Consider the following 24878-nt stretch of genomic DNA (forward strand, 5'->3'; position numbering starts at 1 on the left):
ATGTTCAGTTTCAGTTGTACTCACCATTTAGCTTGATTAATTATAAATCTATATCAGACTGGGACAAAAAACAGGAAGGATGCTGTGGTATCTGCATATCTCACAAAATTTATTTCGAGGCTTATGAAATAAGTTCTAAACACACAACTACTGTTAAGAAACCCAACAAAACAAGAAAGACGATAACCCATAAATGGAACACTTGTCATGAAATTAATAGCCATTATTTATTTCTTTATATTATAGCACCTTCATATAACTCCCAAGCTTATATATTTTATATAAATATGAAAAAAATAACACAAAGGGGAAACATTTAGACCACATTTCTTACAGAATGTACAGATGCACCTAGGAAGGAAGTGTGTTATGTTGCTGTGTAACTAAACAAGCTTTGAACTAGCTTCCTCTTTCTGGGGAAACTGGACGTAACATATGTTTGTCTAAAAGCTTAAACTTCAAACAGCATGGTGCAATTCCTGCTGGTGAAACCCAGATGTATTCCTGAATATGGACTGAGGACGGATCTGACCCACCGCAGCCTTTAAAAAGCTGTTTGGTCCAAGGGTGTGTTTGAGTTTTTCCATCATGATGAAGAAGCTCGTTGCGTTTGCTGCTCTGCTTGTTGCTGTTCTCAGCAAAGAAGACTTCCATGGGTAAGTGAGCCAGAAAACCTTCTTCTGACCATTGACTACACTGAGTCAGACAAAATCTTGTTATTTTTGCTTTATTATTAACGATGTGCAAGAAAGAAAGTACACAGAGCAAAGTCTGCTTTGTAATAATTACATATGAATGTGGACAATGTTGACAACATACAAGTAATAATATTGCTTCAAAATGAGAAACATATATTAAGCAACCATCAGTGATGTTCTAGATTTTTTTTAACTCCTCTGTTTGCATTAAGTAAGTGATAATTTCAAGTAATTTAAATAAAGAAAAACAAAGAAAAATGGGTTTTACATTTTTAAGTGAATTATGATTTTAAAAAAATCTGTGTCTGGGTTGATTGGAATACCCCACTGTTATTTCCACTTAAAATTGCCAAAAATATGCAGAAACATATTGAGTCGGAAGCACCTTATTAGAACCTTATGACTCAGCATTTTGAAGGAGGTTTGAACTGTTGACAATTAGTTTTGTCTACTCCTGAAGAAATGTACTCCAAACCCCCTAAAATCTCATCAAGGGGCCTACAGCTGACTCTTACTGCTGGTTATATGAAAGTCCATGTCTGCACACTCAGAAACAGACTTTACAAGGAGGAGAAAACTTTTGCTTTGTAGGAAAAACATGAAGCCAGAAAATAAACACAAAAACTATAGAAAAATACTCCTACTGGAATACCGTTCATTGGTCAGATGAGTCTAAAACTGAATTATTTTCACATAGAAACAGAAGACATGTTTGGTGGACATATTTACCACTGATGGTAGCCACGTCAGCTGGTTTCCATTTACCTGCAGTCGGTAAATGGTAACCGACTGCAGGAGAAAAATGACTTGCAGGTGTACATTGTGCATCCTCCCACCCATCCATCCATTTTCTTCCGCTTCATCCCATACCTGTAAATAACCCATCCTGTGGTCCAAGACATAAAAGGCTATGTCTTTAGTAAAGACTTTTATTTACCAAAAGACTAAATGTGCTTCTGCTTGGTTGGGAAAACTGCACGATCATTTCCTGAAAAGCTGCTTTTACAAAGTCACTGTTCAGTGACAAAATTGTGTAAAACATTTTTTTACAGAATGTCTGCTATTTAATGACTGGACATGCAGGTAGAAAAAAATATTACTTGAAAGACTGCTAAGGTTGTGTGTGTGTGTTTGCATTTGACACATTGTAAGGCAGTGGTGCCCAAAGTGGGTCCTGAAGGCCCGGCATCCTGCATGTTTTAGTTTTCTCCCTGGTTTAACGCACCTGGATCAAATGATGGCTCGTTAGAAGGCCTAAGAGGAACATTGACAAGCTGAAAGATTGTTACTACCACCAGGGAGAGAACTAAAACATGCAGGATGCCGGCCCTGGAGGACCGACTTTGGACACCCTTGTTGTAAGGACTATTTTCCTAACACATTATGTTGTGTGGACCAGCTGCTCCTTGTGGGATGTAACAATTGGTGTTTTGAATTTATCAGTTAGGTTTATTATGCATTCAGACAAAACGCATCCTGAGCATGTGCACTTTGAATGCAGACGCTTGACCTTTTTTTTTTTTAAAGGTTTTATTGGCTCTAGTGGCTTTATTTGATAGTGAATTGACAGGAAAGTGGGCAATGAGAGAGGGGAAAACATGTGGCAAAGGTCACCAAGCTGGTAATCGAACCTGTGACAGCCAGGACTAAGGCCTACTTATGTGGGTTGTGCTTAACCCCTGTGTCACCACAGCACCCCAGACACTTGACATTTTGCTCTACACCTACCGTTCCAAGCATCTGGTTTACATTCAAAGTCTATGTGGAGGCATGTCAAACACGTCAAAATCGCTCTAGCCATTGTTTTCCACTGCCGGCCTATTTATCGGACACGTCAAACACTAAAAACGCTTCAAATAGGGCCATGCTAGACACGTGAAACGTGCAGCAACTGGCCCTCGAGGTGCCCATTGAATGTAAACCAGACATGCAAAATGCCAGGTGTAGAGCAAAATGTCAAGCATCTGCATTCAAAGTGCACACAAGTCGAACTTGTAGCGACTCCGATATACATCCAAATAATAATAATAAAAAAGGTTGTTTACAAGAATGTTAAGCCAATCAGAGCTCAGTACTGAATCTAACAGGGCTGAAAAGGGTTTGGACAAGAAATATCTTTAAATCGAACAGGTTTGGAGATGTTTTGCAAGGCAACAAGTGAAAATACTGAGGCAAAATGTAGCCACCTGACGGACTCCCAGCAAAGAACCATCATTATTGAAAATGATTCAGAAGTTGCTTTTATAACTGGGAAAGTTCTAGTTCCACTGCCAGACGATTTCTCTTCTAACAAGATATTTTCCTCCAAATTATAAATGGAACTTTTTCATCAATATTACAGAATTATTGACTTCAAACAAGCTCCTATATCTTGCTGACAAATCACTTGTAAGTTAGCTTGGTCATATCTCCAATGTGGTAGGACATTTGCACATGAAATTAGACCACAAAGACTTAGTAAGATTTTGCAGTGTACCAGTAATTCTGAGACTAAATTTGGTTTTGTGAAAGATAAAAAGATTGCCAGCTCTTACCCCCATAGAGCATGAAGAGATTCTCAAAGCCTCGCTCACACATGGTGGTAGCCGCCAGGCTGGCTGTTTGAGTTTTTCCATCATGATGAAGAAGCTTGTTGCGTTTGCTGCTCTGCTTGTTGCTGTTCTCAGCAAAGAGGACTTCCGTGGGTAAGTGAGCCAGCAAACCTTCTTCTGACCATTGACTACACTGAGTCAGACAAATTCTTGTTATTTTTGCTTTACTTTTACCAAGGTGCAAGAAAAAAGGGACACAGAGCAAAGTCTGCTTTGTAATAATTCCAAATATGTGCACAATGTTGTCCACATACAAACATAAATAATATTGCTTCAAAATGAGAAATGTGCATTATATACTAAGTACATAAAATGTTAGCATACTTGACCTAGATTAATCATCAGTATACTTCAAGTTAGTTCAGGACTAGTTAACTTGAAACATGTAATATTTGTGATCGAATTACATTTAAAATATACTTAGAATGTCTTCCAAGTATATAAGCATTACATATTTTTTATATTAGTACTGTGATCACAGTATGCTCCAATTAAAGTTTCTGTTTATTATAATTGTTAATAAAGTTCACTTTTTACTTATCAATGTCTTATTATTCTGCGTTACCACTTTGTACATTATATGCTTCATACACACTACAGTCCTACAAACATATCAGGCAACCAGTACACAGAAGGATCAAAAAACTAATTTTTTTACACTTTCCGATTGAAAAAAATTACTTTGTGTATTCAAGATTATTCGAAAGTTGATCATGGTCTCTGCCAAGAGACGTAGGTACTCCAACATACAAGGAGAAGCAAAAACGTCTATTAAGTATTAACTCTCTAGTACACCAACATTACTATTACTGGTTTTATGTATTGCCTGCGATCTATGCAGCAAGACAAAGAGCTTTCCTTCCAAAGAAAACATGCAAGCGTTGGTAGAGTTTGCAAAACTCTGCCACAAGAATGTGGAAACATAGTTTGGTCTGATGAAACCTACGTTGAGCTTTATGGAAATAATCCTAAAAGCTATATTAAGCACAAAACACAGCTGCACACACAAAATGCTGGTTCAAAGTCTTCAGGCTTATGGTAGAAAGCTGATGATGAAGAGGGACCTGGTATTTAGTAAAAAATGAGAAATTGGTGTGTTTCGATGAAGCAAATTTATTTTCAAAATGTCAGATTGAGTAATTAATATCATATGGTCAATGGAAACACAGCTTCTGTCTCCACACTCAGAAAATTGATCTTAGTTTTCATTAATGGCTTTAGAAAAAGATCCTGCACCATAATTAATGGAGGAAAAGTAAAACTGTTTTCCCAAAGCAACATTTCCAGCATGCTTGCAATTCACAAATAAAGACAAAGATTAAAATTATCATTTCATATACTATTACTCTCTAAGAGTGATGCATAGCTTTTCAGGTAGTAGGGTTTTGTTTATTTCACACTAAGAGAGGGCCAATGTCAGAGCAGCTTGATGAAGATAAATGTTTTTTCAGTGTCCAACATCTGCAAAAGCAGAGTCACACAACTTATCTTTTTCATGTGCTTCCACCTCAGTAAGTAACTTGCTGGAATAATATCACTGTGTTTCTTTTGTAGGCATCAGGTTTTCCGGATTGTGCCGAAAGATGATGTCCAATTGGCCCTTGTCAGAGTTATGGAAGACATATTGGACTTGGAGGTTATTTTACAATTGAAACTATTGATTTGACAGTAGAAGTAAAAACAACACAGATTTATGCAGCATGTGAAACATCTGTGTGTTTTTACAGCTGGACTTTTGGAGCTGGGTGACGCCTGTGGACGTCAGAGTTCCCTCTCACAGCCTGCAGGTTGTCAAGAGCTACATGGAGCGTCACAGCATCAAGTACTTCACCATGATTAAAGACCTACAGGTACTACAAAACTCGGCAATATGTAGTGTAAGCTTCTATAGGGCGAGGTTTGTGAAACCGCATTGGTGTTCCATCACACTCTTTGTTTCTGAGGCATCATTTAACCAGGTTACGTTGCAGGCTTTGCTGGATGAGGAGCGGAGGCAGATGAAGTCCGCCGCTCCTGCTGGAAACACTGACAGCTTTGACTACACCAACTACCACACTCTCAGTCAGGTTAGTTTAAGTTCATTAGTGTATACGCAGAGCTGAATATTACACGGAGAATGTTTATTATTATAACATCTGGTTTTGTCTTACATCATAAAAACGTAATGTCAAAGATTCCAAAATTCAACTTCAGAGTCAGGGTTAATCTTTTTGACTTCCTTTCAGATCTACAGTTTCCAGGACATGCTAGTGGTTGAGAATCCAAAGTTGGTCAGCAAGACAGTGATCGGTCACAGCGTCGAGGGCCGTCCACTTAATGTCCTCAAGGTAGAAGACGTTTCAGAAAATCTAGTCTCTTTCTAAACCAAACCATGACTTCAAATGGAAATGGAAATCACACAACCATCACATTTATCATTTGCACTTTGTTGTTCCTGAGTTCTTCTTCTGCTTCTGCTTCTTCTGCTTCTTCTCTACAGTTCAGCACTGGTGGAAGCAACCGTCCAGCTATCTGGATCGACACTGGGATCCATGCCAGAGAGTGGGTCACTCAGGCCAGTGGCATTGTTTTCGCCAAGAAGGTGGTTTGATCATTTCAGTACCTGTTGCCTCTGAGCAGAAAAAAACTGCTGTAATATTTATTACTGTTGCTTTTTGTTCACAGATTCTGACAGAATATGGAACGGACTCTGTTCTCACTGAAATCCTTAACAGAATGGATATTTTCTTAGAGATGGTGGTCAACCCTGATGGGTACCACTTCACCCACACCAACGTGAGACGGGCACACTTAGACATAAACTATAGGACCCTGTTGTTCTTTAGACAACTGAAAATATGCTTCTTTTTAGGAACTTTATCATTTCACTAACATGTCAGATCAGGTACACATAATCAGAGGACAACTGAAAAAAAAAAGAATATCAAACAGTTTCTCTGTTGTTTCCAGAACCGAATGTGGCGTAAGAACAGGAAGCAGAATGAGGACTCCAGCTGTGTTGGTGTGGACCTGAACCGGAACTGGAATGCTGGGTTTGGAGGTAGAACTTTTTTTCCATAAGGAAAATTCAAACAATTGGCGATGAGCAAAACTAAAAATTTTGTTGCACTATACCTAAACTAATACAATCAGCATGGAAAATGGTGGTTAGCAAATTAACTTAACTTTCATTTTAATTCTTATTTATTTTATATAAATTATTCTTCTAACCCTGGGCAGCACTTTGATCAGCGTTAATGTTATGTAGTGTCTTATCAATAAGTTGGTGTGACATTCCTTTCGATCTCAATTCCATGATGCATTTTTAACTTAATTCAAATTAATCCACATAAAAAAAAATTGTCTCAAACTTTTTGTCTTTCCTTTTTTGTTCTCTGATGCTTAAACATTTAGGACGTGGTTCCAGCAACAATCCATGCACAGAGACCTATCATGGAACCAGGGCTCATTCTGAGCCTGAAGTCAAATCCATTGTAAAATTTGTGAGGTCACATGGCAACATCAAGGCCTTCATCTCCATCCATTCCTACTCACAGATGCTCTTGTACCCCTACGGTTACACCAGGAATCCTGCCAAAGACCAGGCTGAGCTGGTACAAACACTTCTGCTCTAGTCCTTAGTCTGTTATTCTTAATAAACAAGAACATTTATATGAGACATCTTGCATACCTTTGAAGCTCGATTGTTTGGTAACTATGGTCAATTTCATTTTGCAGGACCAAGTTGCTCAAAAGGCCGTCACTGCTCTGGCCTCCTTGTATGGCACCAACTACAGATACGGGAGCATCATCAAGACCATCTGTGAGTCCCCAAGACATTTGGCCACAGTAAACTTCATTGTGCATTTGCTAAAGCTTGTGTAGTTTTTAAATATAAGAGATTACATCCTCTTTAGCATGGGGTGCTATTTGTAAAGATACACGGCAAAAAATTAACAGCAATTTCTCGGTTTGGGAACAAAAAGTAGGAGTTCACTTTTCAAAGTCATATTTTCACTAAATATTTAACTCAGAAGCTAAATATTTAGTATGAAAACTTAGTTTTTAAATTAATTATGTAGTTATAAAGCTAAATATTTAATTTTCAAACTAGATATTCAGTTCCATACTAAACATTTAAGTCTGCGGTAAACATTTGGCTATCAATCTAAATATTTAGTTAGCAAGCTAAGTATTCAGTTTGTAAAAAAAAAAAAAAAAAGTTTGGCTTGTAAATTAAATATTTAGTTTGGAGAATAAGCATTTAGTTTGCGAAATAAATATTTAGCTCAGACTTAAACATTCAATTGGGAATTCAACTTAATTTGGAAACTAAGTACCGGTACTTAGCTTCCTAACTAAATATTTGAAAACTAAATGTAATTTGAAAGCTAAATAAATTAAATATTTAGTTTGGGATTCTGATTTTTATAAATATCTGAATAACATGCTGACTTTGAAAAGTGAACACCCACATTTGTTCCTCTAAGACAGGCTAACGAAACCAAAATACTGCAGTTCATTTTTTCCAGAGTAATTTTACAAACAGCACCCCATACTTGAGAGCAAACAGGTACAACAACTCAGACTCACTTACAGCATACAAGAAACTTCTACCAGTACCAGTAGTGTTTTGCTATGTCAATATAACTAACATAACGTTTTCTTTTAAGCTAGTTTTCAGCAACATAATTTGATTTGGGTAGCCAGAGTGACATATTCTGGTTCCAGAAAATCAGACAATTGTGTAAAGTAACTTTGTTTTCACTGCAGACCAATCTAGTGGGGGCTCCATCGACTGGACCTACAAGAAGGGAATCAAGTACTCCTACACCTTTGAACTGAGGGACACCGGCCACTTTGGCTTCATCCTCCCTGCCAATCAAATTGTTCCCACTGCCAATGAGACATGGCTGGCTCTGAAGGTCATTATGGATCACACCCTCAAGAACCCGTACTAAAAGAACAGAATGGAAGCCTTGAGGCCTTCCATGTACTTTTTGAGTTTTATTTGCTAATATAAAACAAAGACAATAAAAATGCATATCAGAAAATGAAGAATTACTATTGTTTTACTTATTGTTCAACAATTACTGTGAAAATGCATTTTAGCTCCAGTTTTGTGAATGGTGTTATGATATGTGTCATAATTACAAAGTCGGTCTTCTATCACCTCAAGAACATTTCCAGGATTGAAAGAGCAATGCCCCATGAAGATCTTGAGTGATTCATCCATGCATTTACCTTTAGACAAAATAAGTAAAATTGTAAAGCATACTTTAAATGCAGTCATTTTACAAATTTAATCTCACAAGACTGGTTACAGTAATATAGCTTTTACCTAACTTCACTTTTATCCAAGTTGCTCTGACCAGAAATACTTTCAATATCTTTCACATGACAAACATCCTCATCTTTATTTCTGGTCTAAGTTATACAGGTCTTTCTCAAAAAATTAGCATATTGTGATAAAGTTAATTATTTTCCATAATGTAGTGATAAAAATTAAACTGTCATATATTTTAGATTCATTGCACACTAAGTGAAATATTTCTGGTGTTTTATTGTTTTAATACTGATGATTTTGGCAAACAGCTCATGAAAACCCAAAATCCCTGTCTCAAAAAATTAGCATATCATGAAAAGGTTCTCTGAATGAGCAATTAACCTCATCATTGAATCAACAAAGTAACTCTAAACACCTGCAAAAGATTCCCGAGGTTTTTAAAAACTCCCAGCCTGGTTCATTACTCAAAACTGCAATCATGGGTAAGACTGCCGACCTGACTGCTGTCCAGAAGGCCGTCATTGACACCCTCAAGCAAGAGGGTAAGACACAGAAAGACATTTCTGAATGAATAGGCTGTTCCCAGAGTGCTGTATCAAGGCACCTCAGTGAGAAGTCAGTGGGAAAGAAGAAGTGTAGCAGAAAACGCTGCACAACGAGAAGAGGTGACCGGAACCTGAGGAAGATTGTGGAGAAGGGCCGATTCCAGACCTTGGGGGACCTGCGGAAGCAGTGGACCGAGTCTGGAGTAGAAACATCCAGAGCCACTGTGCACAGGTGTGTATAGAAAAGGGGCTACAGGTCCCTCATTCCCCAGGTCAAAGGTCAAGCCACTTTTGAACCAGAAACAGCGGCAGAAGCGTCTGACCTGGGCTACAGAGAAGCAGCACTGGACTGTTGCTCAGTGGTCCAAAGGTCCAAAGTACTTTTTTCGGATGAAAGAAAATTTTGCATGTCATTCAGAAATCAAGGTGCCAGAGTCTGGAGGAAGACTGGGGAGAAGGAAATGCCAAAATGCCAGAAGTCCAGTGTGAAGTACCAACAGTCAGTGATAGTCTGGGGAGCCATGTCAGCTGCTGGTGTTGGTCCACTGTGTTTTATCAGGGGCAGGTCAATGCAGCAGCTATCAGGAGATTTTGGAGCACTTCATGCTCCATCTGGTGAAAAGCTTTATGGAGATGAAGATTTCATTTTTCAGCACGACCTGGCACCTGCTCACAGTGCCAAAACCACTGACCATGGTGTTACTGTGCTCAATTGGCCTGCCAACTCTCCTGACCTGAACCCCACAGAGAATCTGTGGGATATTGTGAAGAGAAAGTTGAGAGACGCAAGACCCAACACTCTGGATGAGCTTAAGGCCGCTATCGAAGCATCCTGGGCTCCATAACACCTCAGCAGTGCCACAGGCCGATTGCCTCCATGCCTCGCCGCTTTGAAGCAGCCATTTCTGCTAAAGGATTCCCGACCAAGTATTGAGTGCATAACTGAACATAATTATTTGAAGGTTGACTTTTTTGGTATTAAAACACTTTTCTTTTTTTGGTCGGATGAAATATGCTAATATTTTGAGATGGGAATTTTGGGTTTTCATGAGCTGTATGCCAAAATCATCAGTATTAAAACAAAAAAAAGTCGGTGTGCAATGAATCTAAAATATGACAACTTAATTTTTATCATTACATTATGGAAAATAATGAACTTTATCACAATATGCTAATTTTTTTAGAAGAACCTGTAGATATTAAGTAAACATACAAATTATTCAGTTTTATAAAACTGTGGACAGATCGTTAGCTTTAGCCACCGCGACATGCTAAACTGGATTCCTAATAAACGAAGACAAGCATCGACTACAGGATGTTTTCCCCCGTACTTCTCCCAGTAACTAAATACCTAACTACGGACAGTCAGACAAAACCGTATTTATGTTAAAAGATAAATACGACCTGCCATAGCGGATCTGGAGTATTGAACTGAGCGATTTAAGTTGTTTTCCCAGGTTGTTTTTGTCAGTTTATTCATGGTTTCTTCTGGTTCGAGTCAAGCTAATTTGTCTTTGAGCGCAACACACCTGGTTGACGCTCAAGACGGCGGTATTTACAGAAGCTTGAAACAGCTAGCTTAGAAACCGACCCCTACTTCTTCCCTCCTGACGTGTTGATAAAATTACCCACTTTGCCTGAATTTACACTACATGATTTATGTCACATCGTCTCCCCTTAAACAGGAGTAACATTAAAAAAAACGTATAGAAAACGAGACACTAATCAGTTTTTTTCCGTATGTGGAGCATTGTTTAAATGGTTACTGATGATTAGACGCGTACCTTCGCCATAATGCAACATTTGATATCTTTCAAATCATACTTACAAAGTATACGAACGTTAATCTTCTAACCTTGTAAAAAGTGTTCGCTGCAAATCCACGGTTACTCCCGGCGCTGCCAGTCATTTGACACCTGCTAGTCATTATGTTTTCCTCGTTAAAAGTTATTACAATAAAATTTTTGGTTTTCACTCTTGTCTGTTTGTGCAGCCGACCGCGCAGCACCCTGTGATTTTTTTTTTTTTTTTTTAACTGCGAAATCAATTAAATTAAAGCGATATAAGCAACAACATGTGGGTTTTTGACACGCTTTACTGGAGCTCAGTTTGGTTTTTTTTGCAGCGGGCTGAGTTTCGTAGAGTGACGTCACGGGCTGAGGGTCTCCGTTTGTTCGGTATACTTTCTGTGTACTCCGGGAGCCAAGCAACGACATTTCGTTGTCAATACCTTTGTGCCTTCGTGAAATGGCAATAAAGTAAGTCTAATAAATAAATCTAAGTCGTAAGAGATTAACTTTTGATTTCACTTACAAAAAATTATAATTCAAACCTATCCTGATAAGGTGTAATGTCAACGTCAAAGCAGATAGTCTATTCAATGCTGAAATAAGATTCTTAAAATATTTTTTTTCACATTGTGTTTATTATGCAATGAAACAATTATGTTCCAGGAAAAAAAATAAGTCAGATTCATTATTCATGAATAAAATTATGCAACCACTTCATTTAAGGTAAACATCACTTGTTGCAACAAAGGCTTGAAGAAATTCAGATTTTTAATAAAATGCGCTCTGCAAAGAATGAATGTGAATGTATTTACAGAGAATAGAACTAAAGACAAAAGTGAACAAACGCACAAAGGCCCCAGATAATGAATACTGCATGACGGAAAAAACCTTTTGTCAATCCTGATAGTCAGTCAGTCAGTCAGTGTTACTCCAACCACAAAAACAGCTGCAGCTATTGCACATCAAGGCTAGTGGTGTATGTTTATGGAAGTGTGCTACAAACCACTAAAAGAACAGCTAAATGTTTCTAAGCAACCAAGTCAGGCTCTATTAAAACATATATACAGTAATTCACAGCATTTTCCTGATTCCCTTCAACACTCATTAATGAAACTGTTTTAGAAAGGCCAAATCTGAACAAAGAAAAAACTGTTAGAATCTTTACAGATTAGAACTAGAGTGCAGAATTAGAATTAGAGTGCAAACACGCCTTTTTCACAGATGAGGCACAATGCAAAAAATAAAATAATTAAATACAGAATAGTAATTTAAACAGGTAAAAGACATCAAGGAACATTTTGGTTATATTTTGACAGCAAATTTCATTTTTAAGTCTATATATGAGTACTCTACCTTATCAGCTGTGGTTGGGATGGTTTGTTCCAAAATTGCAAAAAAGCTCATTTATTTGCGGATAAAATGAGCAGTAGTGATGAAAAAGCAGCAACATTGGAAGCCAATGTCCGCCTCTTGGAATCGGTTTGCTCACTGCAGCCAGAAGCGTCAACACAAATTCTGAGGAGGCTTTCTGATGGAGGTATGCTTGTTGTTTGAGGAGGAGAGGCGGGGCAGAGGGGCAAAGAGGTGGAAGGTCATTTCCAGGGTCTGGTTTTCTGAACTCTGGAGCTCTTTTTGTCGGCTGAGGAGGAACTCTGATGGCTGGAGGCCGTGGACCGGCCGCTGCTGGATGATGTGCGACTGGACAGCTGACCTAAAGGACGAAACAAACAAACAAACAAAAAAAATCAACAAACAACATAAATTTAAGTTCCTTTAGGCAAAAAGTTGTTTTATCCCCTACAAATTTGACCTTTAATTTGAATTTTATAGAGAATCTGCTGCAAAATTTTACAGTAGACAAGGCTTTTTACATTTTGGCAAATTAATAAATGCACAAGTTAATTTTTATCCGACCATTATAGATAGAAATGCGTCAATAAATCAGTTGGACAAGAAATTGGTCTCAATTTCAGTCAGTTTGGGAGATTGGTCGATGCTTACATGAGAAACTGATCTTATACACTAATCTTATCTACACATAGTCACCATCCTAAAATAATGGCTTAAGTCAATTTATGCCAAAAGTGATTTTGGCAAAAAAAAAAAAACAAACAAACAAACAAACAAACAAAAAAACTACACTTTTGGCAAAAATGACTTAGGCCAGTTGTTTTAGGAAGGTGACAATATGCAAAGGCTGCATTCAACATTTTAGCCAAAAAGAGCAAAAATAATTCATAATAATATTAATCGGTACCAGGTAAAATCGGAATGGTACACACTTAATTAGTGGCTCAAAAACTTAAAATAAACTCAAACTCTGCACAAGAAATTATAATTGTACTGAAGACCTTAACCCTTGAGGACTGAGGCAACTGATACAAGTGTGCGGTCGGTTGGACACCATTTGTAAATACAAGGGTTAAGTAAGTCTTTCTAAATGCTTTCCACTAACTCTCACATTTCTAATTGTACCTTCAGTTTCTTTATTTCATTTTATTTTTTAGTTTCTGACTGGTTTCATTCTTACTGGTTGAGTAACTGGAGATGATCAGCTCCTCCATCTGCTCCTGGATCTTATCCAGCTCGTCCAACGTAAACCTCCAGCGTTTCTCGGCATCCTGCGCCGACTGCCGGGCCACAGACAATTTCCTCGTCTTGGAGGATTTGGAAGCGGATAGGCACGACTCTGGGAAGGAGCCGGTTGTCATTCCACTTGGAAACTTCTGGGCGATTACCTTGAGACCTTGGAGAGGAAGAAAGAGAAAAGCAATGGCACTTGAACATGAAGATTGCTCAACCAAAATATTGGTTTAGGATCGGGGGAATCCGATAATTAGATGAAGGAGGTGCAAACTGAGAAATGGAATGAAAAACAATAATACTTAAGGAAATGCCTGCTCATGAATCGCTTAATGCTGCATGTTTATGAAAACAGGAACTTGAGAAACAGCTGCTGGTTATTAGTCATATTAGTCACAGTCAAGCTAAAGAACATAGTGATCTACAGCATAAGAGATGATGCAGAGATAAATCTTTTTTTGCTTGGTAATTATTCATGCTTAGGTCTAACTCATTAATGACAGGCAGCCTGACACTGATAGTGCATCAGGATCTCACATGAACAGCCATCACATGTCTGTGCTATGTCTTTAGTAAAGATTTTTATTTACTAAGAGACTAAATGTGCTTCTGCTTGGTTGAGAAAACTGCACAATCATTTCCTGAAAAGCTGCTTTTGGAAAGTCAATGTTCAGTGACAAAAATGTGTAAAAAAATTACAGAATGTCTGCTATTTAATGTGTAACTGGACAAGCAGGTAGAAAAAATGATTACTTGAAAGACTCAACGAATGTGCTAAGAATGTGAAAGAGAAAAGAAAAGTGTGTGTGTGTTTGTAAGGACTATTTTCCTAACACATACCATGTTGTGGGGCCCACCAGCTCATTGTTTGTCGTAACAATTGGTATTTCGGGGTTAGCAGTTAGTTTCTGAACTAAGGTGAGTGGATTAGGTTAGGCTTAGGGCTAGGTTATAGAAATAAATGAAAAATGAATGGAAATCAAAGTCCTTATGAATAAGTATAAAGAAATGTGTGCAAGATGTAGCCACCAGACACCCAGCAAAGAACCATCATTACTGAAACTGATTCAAAAGTTGCTTTTATAACTGGGAAAGTTCTAGTTTCACTGGTAGACTATTTCACTTATAACAAGACATTTTTCTCCATATTATAAGTGAAATGATCTGCCAGTGGAACTAGAACTTTTTCATCAATGTTACAGAATTATTGACTTCAAACAAGCTCCTATATCTTGCTGACAAGTCACTTGTAAATTAGCTTGGTCATATCTCCAATGTGGTAGGACATTTGCAGATGAAAGTAGACCACAAAGACTTGGTAAGAATTTGCAGTGTACCAGTAATTTTGAGACTAAGTTTGGTTTTGTGAAAGATAAGAAGATTGCCAGCTCTTACCCCCACAGAGCATGAAGAGATTCTCAAAGCCTCGCTCACACATGGTGGTAGCTGCCAGGCTGGCTATTCTCTCATCATCATCGTAGACAATGATGATTTTCCCCAGAGCATTTTTCTACAAACTCTGTTAAGGTGTCAAATGGAAATACACCATAACATAGAGGGGAAAATACAAATAAATATGCAGTCCTGTTTTTTTTTCTTTTGAAGGATACATATTCCAGCACTTCCTTGGTGTAGGGATTCATAGTTCGAGACAGCATGGCGATGGGAAAACTGTGAGCTGTAGAAAAGGCAGAGGATCAGAAATAGAAAAGGTTTTATTGAACAGAGGGGATGTTTCCACCACCCACCACTGATGATGTGGCAGCGGTCGTACTGGTCGCGGTCGCGTACGTCCAGCAGCAGGTAGGGGCAGTCTGGGTAGGGCATGTCGGCAGGGGAGGGGCTGGACACGGACTCTGCCGTCTTCTGATAGGCTCCCTCCACGTTCAGCTCTCCAATGCCGCTGATAACGCTGAGAGGAAACAACCCAGGCAGAAGCTTTTCAGGTTCAGACCAGAGAATGTTCAGGTGTTGAAACAGCCCAGATAGAAATGTCTTTCAGGTATTTTCCAGGTTATCTGACAGAAAGTCAGCTATATTTTCCTCCCACTTCTCCATTATTATGCACTTCATGTCAGTCAATCACAGAAAATCCCAATAAAACACATTGGTGGTTGTGGTTATAACATAATAAAATGTGGAAAATTTGAAGTAAAAAAAAAAAATGTTTGAAGGACGATAGATTGTCCCAAAAGTTATTGTGATAAGCGATAATATTGTTTTTTTAAGATGATTTTCCATGGCATAACAATGTCAGGACATTCTCAAAGATCATCCATCCAGACATTTCCTTTACACCCTTGTCCCTAGTGGGGTTGGGAGGGGTGCTGGTGCCTCTCCAGCTAACGTTTCGGGTGAGAGGCGGGGTCACCCTGGACAGGTCGCCAGTCTGTCACAGGGAAACACAGAGACAAACAACCATGCACACACACACTCACACCTAGGGAGAATTTAGAGAAACCAATTAACCTGACAGTCATGTTTTTGGACTGTGGGAGGAAGCTGGAGTACCTGGAGAGACCCACCACGCACAGGGAGAACATGCAAACTCCATGCAGAAAGACCGGGGCCAGGAATTGAACTCAGAACCTTTGTTACAAGGCAACAGTGCTACCAACTGCGCCACTATGTAGCCCTCTCAAAGCTCAATAAATTTTAATTATAATGAACAGAAATATCCAAAATAAACAAACAGCAGAAACAGCAAATAAAATAAATTAGGAAGTCTCCATCAACATAAATGTCCTTAAAAAAATAGTTTCTAGTTGAGACCAAAGGTCCACACTGAAGACTTTTGTCGTCATGTCTTTGGTAGAAAGAGAGAGAAAAGAGGAAATTATGCAAATGGAGAATTATTGCGCTTGTTTTAAATAATAACGCAATTAATTTAATTATTGCGACAGACTTAAAAAAAGTTGCATAAAACCCAAAGAAAAGCTTTGATCTTCCACGTTTGCATCATTCCTTACAGATTAGTATTTTAACAATAGAATCTGCTTCTCATATAAATTCTAGCCAGCAGAGCGCACCGTTTAGAGAGTGCACGCAGGTGTTATTGTACCTTTTGAAACTTTGCTGTAGAAGTGAGTCATAGGATGAAACAGAAGGTCACCCCGCCTCCCCCTTTATGTATGTTTAACGGCTCTACATCCTGTCTCCATCTGTTCTCCCCACAAGGTGACGCTGACCTAGCAGCTCTAGCATTACAGCGGCCCAGTCTGTCACCCTCTCAGGTGTCAGATAGAGTTACTCTCCTGGGACACAGTCTCTAGCTGAATGGGTAGGTGAGGAAGCTTCTGAGAAAGGTTTATGGCTATCCACTGGGGAATTCTGTTGTTGAAAGAGAGCTGCACGAAAGCTACAGACATATGGTGGCTTAGACTGAGGTTGACAGGTTAGGGCCAACCTCAATCACACAGGGACGGCTGTGTGACACTGAATATTTGGGTTTTATGGCAATGTCTGCCCACTTTGCAGACATGGCACTAGTAGGACTTTTAATATTTATCTTTTCGAAAATGTAGCCAAACCTAAAAGATATGTGTACTAAAGGGGCAATATTATATATATTCCAGCCACATGGTGCAATTTTATATCACAATAACGTAAATGTGTTACCTTCAGTTGTTACAAAATGCTGTATACATAAAATATTACATAAAATAAATTTTACTTTGTAATTTACCACCTTGAAGTTGGGTCTCTGTCTCTTTAAAAACTCTTTTTATTTTTTTTCAAAAACGCTTTTTCTGAAACAACAAAACTCCAGGAAGTCGGTACAACATGGCTCATGTATTAGCCCTTTAGCAAAGTTTTTACATCATTTCACTGCTATAATGAGCTCAGCAGATGCACAGTTCCACCAGGTGTTTGCTAATTGCTGCTGGCTAGTCTGAAGGAGCTGATTGGGGAGGCAGCAGGACAGAGCTGCTCTGCGAGGAGGAAGTTGGGAAAACCTGTAGGTCTGCCATGGCTCGACCAATCACAGTAGGGTTTGGTAAAGTCCTATCCCTATAGCAGGGGTCACCAACTCCAGTCCTCAAGGGCTACCATCCTGCAACTTTTAGATTTACCTCTGCTCCAAAATGTCTGAATTCCCTCTACCAACATTCATTCCTCTCTGCAATAGGCTGGAAACGAGCAGTTTATTTGATCCAGGTGTGTTTGAGCAGAGACGCATCTAAAAGTTACAGGATGGTAGCCCTCGAGGACTGGAGTTGGTGACCCCTGCCCTATAGGTTGCTCATTACCTGAGGAGTGTTGACCTAGCAGTGTGGCAGCCGTCCCTGCGGTCTCCTGCTTCATGTTGTTGCGACAGTGGCAGCTCCAGCGACAAGCCATTGACCCGTTCAGACTCACACTCCAGGTCTGCCTCAGAGACGACTGACAGACCGTCTGCAAGGCAGTTTGAGACATCATGGCGCTAACTTCCACATCAGGGGTGGCCGATGTGGACTAATAATCTATCTTGTGGTACTATTGTGATGATAATAAAAATAATGTTTGAAAAGCCATTTACTACTTCTTGTAGCGGGTTATTATTCACAGCACCACAAACAAGAACTGTTCAAGAAAAATATTTCCATTTGAAACAGGCTTCTTGAGGACAGTGTTTAGTTAAAGAAGTGTGATTTATAACTGTATTTCATCAGATTTTCAAATTTACTAATATTTACTGATGCTCTTATGGATAATAGTATCAGTTTTGTTTTGTTTCTTTAAGTCATTCATTGAAATTTATCGAGACAACAATAAATCATCATTTGTATTGTGATAAGAATTTTTTCACGATAAGTGATAATACGATTAAAAGCTCATCCCTACTCAGGTAGCCTGAAGCGTTACCTTGTTGGGTGTTGATTGATTCATCATTGACCTTGTTTTGATTCCCATCTGAAACAGAAGCCACCTGAAGTACCTGGGTGGAAAACACACACACACACACACAAACACACGCACACTAGATCATGCCTGCAGGGAGCTATGAAAAAATAATAATATACAGCCATCAGTCTGCAGCTTATCAATCAACTGATCTGATCAATTATGAAGGTCCAAAAATACAACAAATTCAATGTTTTCATTCTATCACCTCAATAAAAAAACACAAACTGCCTCTGCTGAGTCTGTATGCCAGCTGTTGTTGCATTGATACTCACCAGCTGAGCAAAGGTCGTCACCTTTAACCTCTTGAAGATTTCGCCTTTTCGATACCTGTAGTCTTAAATAGAGGAGGACAAAGAAACATAATAAAAAAAATGTGTCTAGTAAATTGTAAAGATTTAATGACTCAGCTTTAATGTAAACATAAAAAAGAAAACAAAAAAAACATGTTTTTGGATATCAAAATGTGGTTTCTTACTTTTTCTCATCTCCTCCAGTCTTTCTATGTACTTTGTTTTGCTCCATCCTGTAGATGACAGCAGCATCATGGAGAGAATAAAAGAAGAAAGCCATCAATGTTTCTGAGAGGAGAAGCAACAGAAAATGCAGAGTTGCTTTACAAAAAAGCCTCTCTTTCAATTCTTGGGTGTAATATGGAAGCCCATTCCTGCCATGAAAGAAAAAATAAGTCCCTCAGGAAGTAATAATTGCAAGAAAAAAAAAAAAGTCACAATCAACTTTCAATGTCTTAAATGTTTCATACAAAGCTATAATTTTGAGAAAGAAATAATTATGAAATTCAAAATCAAAATGACAGAAACTCATTATTATGAGATTGAACATCATAATTATGAGATTTAAGTCATAATTATGAAATCAAACATAATGATTCTGAGACAGAAAGTCATAACTAGAAAGTTATAATTACAAGTTATAATTACAAGATTCAGCATCATTACATAATTATAGTGATATTTATGCGATAATGATGCATTTCTGTGGGAAATTATTTCAAACTTAAATAATTTAGAATTGTTTCTTTCTGAAATAAATCTAAATTATGACTTATTTAAATTTGATATATAAAGTATATCATAATAAATTAAATATTATCATTTATTATTGTTATTATGACTTTAAAGCTCTTAATTTTGACTTTCTGTTCGACTTTTATTTTTTCTTTCATGAAAGAAACAGGCTTCCACAGTTTTATATCTCAGGAAATGATATATAAAATTTGGTCTTTATCAGGTTCACAATATCTTTTCAATTTAACCATAAGAGCACACCACAAATTTGTGCCACTTCTTTTAATCAAATCAAATAAAGACAAAACCTAAAGCTGGACAGAAAGTTAAATTAAGTTCCATATAAGTGGGGAAAGTAGCAGCAAGGCGTTGCTAAAGAAATGCAACAGATTATTGATCATCAATGTGTGTGACAACCCCATTAAAAGGAGACGTTTGACAGTCTGGGGAAAGCAGGTGTGTTAACACAGGGAAGAACGTCTAGGCAGATTCACTACAGAGTCAGAAGGTGCAGTGCTCAAAATATAGCAAAAAAGGACAAAGAGGTACAAACAAAAAATATAAAAAAGAGCAAATGAGAGGCAATCTGCCTAAAAACTGAATTGTGACCAAAACTGCTTTTATTACAAAGCCAATGATTCCAAGTACAGCACCATAGTTAACCATGACGCTTAAAAAGAAAATAATCAGGGGCACACAGCGGCCCAGTCAAAGTAAAGGACTAATATGGCAGAAATAAAGTTCAGGGATGAAATGAATATCTGCAAACTGTAAAGACAGAAAAATTCCAAAATTCTGCCAGAACACCGAACACCATCTAGTTAGTGTTGTTGCACTGAAGATTTATAATTTTGTTTGTTTTGTTAACTAAAAAAATATAATACGAATATAATACGGATATGTTGTGTTAAAGTTGGAGTACAAAAATTCAAAAATATCTAATAAATATATTTTTATGTTGTCCTTATTCTTTTGATAGCGAATTAGATTTTTTTTTTTTACCACAACATATCATTCTGCATTCTGCATCTGAAATGGTTAACATACCTGTGTCCAGCCTGGTTTTGACATGGGCATACTTTTCATTTTTGGGTATCCTTTTCTTCATGTACTGTGTAAAGGAGAGAAGTGAGCTGTTTAATATCTTACATTAGCTACAAAACATTAAATCAGAGCATTTTGGGGAGAAACCCAGCTGCTTATTAAATATGATCAAGCTAACGGTGAGCTACCGTTGATATGGAAACATAACCTAGCTAACTTGTTAGCATGCTTGCTTCGCTACGTTATGTTTTTTCCAGTTCGCCGCTATAATTGCGGTGTGGGCGAGAGATTTAACTGAGAGGTCTATGCTTGTTTGTTTAATTAAAAAAACAAGTAACCTGCATTTACTGACTTTACCTCGTTTTTGCCAATGCCCCGAGTCAGCGACATATTTTCAAATCGAAATACTAAACAGCAACTTCCACCTTCAGTAAAGCCAATGTTGATTCGCTACAAATCATCCAGGAGCCAATCACAGCATTGCTTTCTCCGCGGAGCCGTCTGACCAGTTGCTAAGCAGCGAAAGACGCTCCACCTTTATGACGTGCGGCATTCAAGTCGCCTCGGTCTCTAAGGTTCATCGTTTTCAACAATGATTTTACACAATTAATATTTTCAAAACTAGTTAATTAACTTTGTAACTTGGTACCATGATAAAATCAATACAAATATTATCATAAAAAGATTATGTATATCACTTATTTCAACCAAAGAACACGAAGCATTAGGAAGACAGGGCGCCTGTTTTTTCTCTATTAGAAAACTCATTTTTGATTGTATATTTTATTTAGTGACACAATATTAATTTTAGGTGCGTGTATTCTAGTTAAATCACCAGAGAACTAAAAATAACAATTAAATACATCTTTTGATATATCTTTATATGTCTTTCGATCTTCAATAATTATTTAAAGAATCTAAATTAATGAGTTACAATTTAATTTCCCTTTGGGATTAATAAAGTACATTTGAATTTAATTGATATTTTTTTTATTGAAAGAACCTAAGAAACAGTGTTAAAAATATTAGTACAATTAACTGACGATACAAGGGCTGTCAACGTATTTTTAAGTAAAACTAAAGACTTCAGTTTTGCGCAATTAAATGTTTTGCTGGGGCACGGAAATTTCCCACTTTGAAATAGATACTGCGAACGAATCTTTTCAACTAAATCGACATAAAGCAGCCCGGTGCCAGGCCGCTTATTTTGGATTTAAATCTATGATTTGAGAGGGAAAACAAGAATTTTGTAACACATGAAAAGTCTTTACATTCTCCATGTGTCAGTGCGAAGATTCCTTGACTCGCCTTTAAAAGCATCACGTTTCTCCTTCTCTGGACTCGACCTGTCAGGTCTGACGCGGTCATTGTGGGCGCTGCGTTGACAGTCATGGAGGAGCAGTGCAGCGGGTCTGTTCAAATCACCAGATAACGTCAGTTCGCTCTGTTATTGTCTAAAATGGGATCTGTTCTGGTGAGTGGCCCTATTTGGGTGTGTTTTTGTCAGGTTGGTGAGCAGTTAGGACAGACACGGAGAACTCTCGCCGGTGGCGGGCAGGAAGTTTGCTAGCTCTGTCAACGCTAAGAGGATTTCCAGAAAGGAGTTGTCAGGAACATCTTTATAAGTCCATGGAACTCCGCTTTTACTTTCTCGTGCATGACAATCACTTTAATGTGACCGATATGAACGCGACAATGGTGTTTGTTTGAAAACAAACACCATGTTATGAATTAAAATAGTGTTAACACAAGAAGGCTGAACAGCACAGCTGGGTGTGAAGTAAAGCAAACTATAATTGGTTTATATTTGGCCTGACGGTTTAACTATGAGCTGCAGATATTCTATCAATCCTTGAATAACACTTTCTCTATAGATTTAATATCTATACATAAAACTGACAGGTGTTCAGAGTAGTTTAATGGGAAGAATGCCAATTACAGAGTATGATGCCACCACCGCCATGCTTCAGTGAGAGCAGGGTGTTCACACATTGGTGTTTCTGCTGTGCCAAACATATATTTTGGAATTGTAGGCTAGAAGTTTAAGTCCGTAACACGTTTTTAAACAAAGTTTTGGGAGATATTAGGCAGGTCTGGACTCAGTATTGGTTTAAAGTTGTGAATACTTATCCAATCAGATTATTGCTGTTTTTGAATTAAGATTTTTGTTTATTTGTTTTTCTGTTGAATTATACAAAGAAAATCTGGGCCAAAATAAAAAAAAATAATGTTGTCATTCTTTAAGTCCCTGAGACTTGATTTTGAACACTGGTGTGTACACTTTTGAGTGAAACGGTACATCGCTGAACCGGGGAAATGCAAATTTTAATAAAGAAAGGGGAAAACTAGTCAGAATTTGATATTTCTGTCCCTGGTCTTTGTCTTCACAGGACGATCCGTTTCTAGAGAGACACTTCAGGGGACATAAAGATGCTGTGACCTGTGCAGACTTCAATCCAAACCAAAACCAGCTGGGTAAATGCTAATACATTTACGTGCTTTACTGTATTCAAGTTTAATTCATTTTTTTATCTCTGTCTATAGTGTGGTTGATGGAAAATAATTTACCACAGGATAGCATGGTACTCAAGTGGTATTCATTGAATCTAATTATATTATGCTCAAGTACTATTCAATAGTATTTTACATAAGGGTTGTCCAAAGTGTGGCACGTGGCCATTTGTATCCCTAGGAATGATTTTGTGTGGCCCTCAACCACAGTTCAAGAATGGCATAAATTTGATTTGGCAGCTCCGACAGCTTATGGAGACACAAAAATGTTAAGGTGCAGTTTTAAGGATGGGAGACTTTTCAAGAAAAGATAGGTGAATTTTAAAAATTCCTTAAATGTGAAATGTAAATTGTAGTCTATTACCAATCACATTTGTCCTTTCAATGTAATTTGACAATAAATAGGACCACAAACAGACGTGGGCACCCCCATTTATTAAACATGGCTAAATGAAGTAAGAGTGAGAGAGACCCTTTTCATTGTTCTGATGACTTACAGATACATTTTCTACAGAAATCGGACTGCTTTGTTTTGTTAAAATATAGTGTTTTTAGTTTATTGTTGAGAAGGTAAAAAGAAAAAATAGTTTTTTGCAATGTTACAAATGAGTATTATAATTCAGTTTTTACTTTCAGCTTGAAATTTTCGTCCCCCATGACAAATAGTCTGGACACCACCGCTCTATGTAGCAAACTGTCCATGGTTTATCACATTCTGAAATGCTTTCATGCATCTTCATGTGTGGAATGGAACGATGGTGAGAAGTCGTTTAGAAAAAAAATAAATAAAAAAATCAAAACTTTAAAGACTCCCCCACTCACCTCCTTCAGATTAGCCAGCAGCATATTTTAAAGTCATATTTTATATATTTTTATAACAACTGAAGGTAAAAGTTATTTGATTTTGCTACAATGTATCATTATAAGCCTGGAAAATACTTAGTACTGCCCCTTTAATTAACTGATCATCAATTACTTTGCTCACCTGTTTAAATGATGGAGTTTTTTTAATTTTCCCACAAAGTTCTGGATATTCTGGAAAAGTATGCAATTTGCTTTCATCAGTTTGCAAGTCTGAAGTGGCCACCTGATGTTTGTGGTTAATTTGTTTTGTCAGCTTTGTCTTATATTTTTAAAGCATAGTTAAATTCCCCAGGTTGAGTTAATTTTTTATGAACTCTCAAAACATATCCAGGTTATAACGCTGACTGTTTTCTTCAAAGCTTTGTATATCTGTGCGAATATTTTCCCGATTACGATTTCTGTTGTTCTTCCTCTAGCTACAGGATCAGTGGATAGGACCCTGATGATCTGGAACCTGGCCCCAAAGGCGAGGGCCTTTCGTTTTGTCGGGCACCAGGACACCGTCACGGGGCTGCAGTTCTCCCCGTCCGGGCGTCTGCTGGCTTCTTCGTCCAAAGACAGAACGGTTCGATTGTGGACACTTTCCTTGTAAGCCAGATAGCTGACGATTTTATCTGCACAGTTTTTGTTTCTCACATTTAGAATGGGGATCTAAAACCTTGGTACATGAATGTTCAATTTGGACTTTAAAGCAGATTTGACTTGAACTGTTTGTGTGTTTGGGATAGAAAAGGAGAGTCCTCGGTGTTGAAAGGCCACACCGCCGCGGTACGCAGTGTGTCTTTCTCCCATGATGGCTACAGCCTGGTCACTGCGTCTGATGACAAGTCGGTTATAGTGTGGAGCGTCCCACGGCGGTGTTACGTCTACTCCCTCAGCCAGCACACCAACTGGGTCCGCTGTGCCAGGTATGGAAGTGTCGACCTCTTAAGCCTCTTCTCCGTTGTTCATGCCTGGTTGGGTTTTAGCCGAGTTGACTGTGTCTCCACTGACGGTGTGTTCCTCACTTTTCATAGCCGTGTTTCCATTACAAATGTGTGCAACTTTGTCAATATTCTGCTAATGTTGAACAAA

At 38.1% G+C, this 24878-nt stretch overlaps 3 protein-coding genes across 5 annotated transcripts in view; 2 read left to right on the forward strand and 1 right to left on the reverse strand.

The window, feature by feature from the left end:
* The first annotated feature begins 407 nt into the window (after positions 1-407).
* LOC106964494 (carboxypeptidase A1-like) lies at positions 408-8322 on the forward strand. 2 transcript variants are annotated; one of them, XM_015060051.1, is made up of 11 exons: positions 408-656; positions 4844-4925; positions 5017-5139; positions 5260-5355; positions 5515-5616; positions 5769-5870; positions 5954-6064; positions 6239-6329; positions 6683-6882; positions 7007-7091; positions 8042-8322. In XM_015060051.1, exons 1-11 carry the CDS (start codon positions 589-591, stop codon positions 8227-8229), a joined length of 1248 nt encoding a protein of 415 aa, XP_014915537.1. In that variant the 5' UTR covers positions 408-588; the 3' UTR covers positions 8230-8322. The 2 variants fall into 2 exon arrangements, with proteins under 2 accessions (XP_014915537.1, XP_014915538.1); XM_015060052.1 differs by lacking the exon at positions 408-656 and adding an exon at positions 3255-3382.
* A 3183-nt stretch (positions 8323-11505) lies between these two features.
* cep41 (centrosomal protein 41) lies at positions 11506-20901 on the reverse strand. Its single transcript, XM_015060054.1, has 11 exons — positions 20787-20901; positions 20433-20496; positions 18836-18883; positions 18633-18694; positions 18319-18391; positions 17724-17868; positions 15222-15385; positions 15084-15151; positions 14869-14983; positions 13421-13636; positions 11506-12601 (listed from the first exon to the last, which is right to left on the reverse strand). Exons 1-11 carry the CDS (start codon positions 20817-20819, stop codon positions 12483-12485), a joined length of 1107 nt encoding a protein of 368 aa, XP_014915540.1. The 5' UTR covers positions 20820-20901; the 3' UTR covers positions 11506-12482.
* A 699-nt stretch (positions 20902-21600) lies between these two features.
* poc1b (POC1 centriolar protein B) overlaps positions 21601-24878 on the forward strand; it is a 37255-nt gene continuing 33977 nt past the window's right edge. The window contains exons 1-4 of one of the 2 annotated variants that reach the window (XM_015060049.1): positions 21601-21903; positions 22820-22904; positions 24221-24392; positions 24533-24712. In XM_015060049.1, coding sequence (XP_014915535.1) covers positions 21889-21903; positions 22820-22904; positions 24221-24392; positions 24533-24712 — 452 coding nt within the window. In that variant the 5' untranslated portion in view covers positions 21601-21888. The remainder of the gene's footprint in view (positions 21904-22819; positions 22905-24220; positions 24393-24532; positions 24713-24878) is intronic. The other variant, XM_015060050.1, reaches the window with a different exon arrangement.

This window comes from Poecilia latipinna, unplaced genomic scaffold, assembly GCF_001443285.1.
Source record: "Poecilia latipinna isolate Pla-1442-1.1 unplaced genomic scaffold, P_latipinna-1.0 Scaffold1682, whole genome shotgun sequence".
NCBI classification, from domain to species: Eukaryota; Metazoa; Chordata; class Actinopteri; order Cyprinodontiformes; family Poeciliidae; genus Poecilia; species Poecilia latipinna.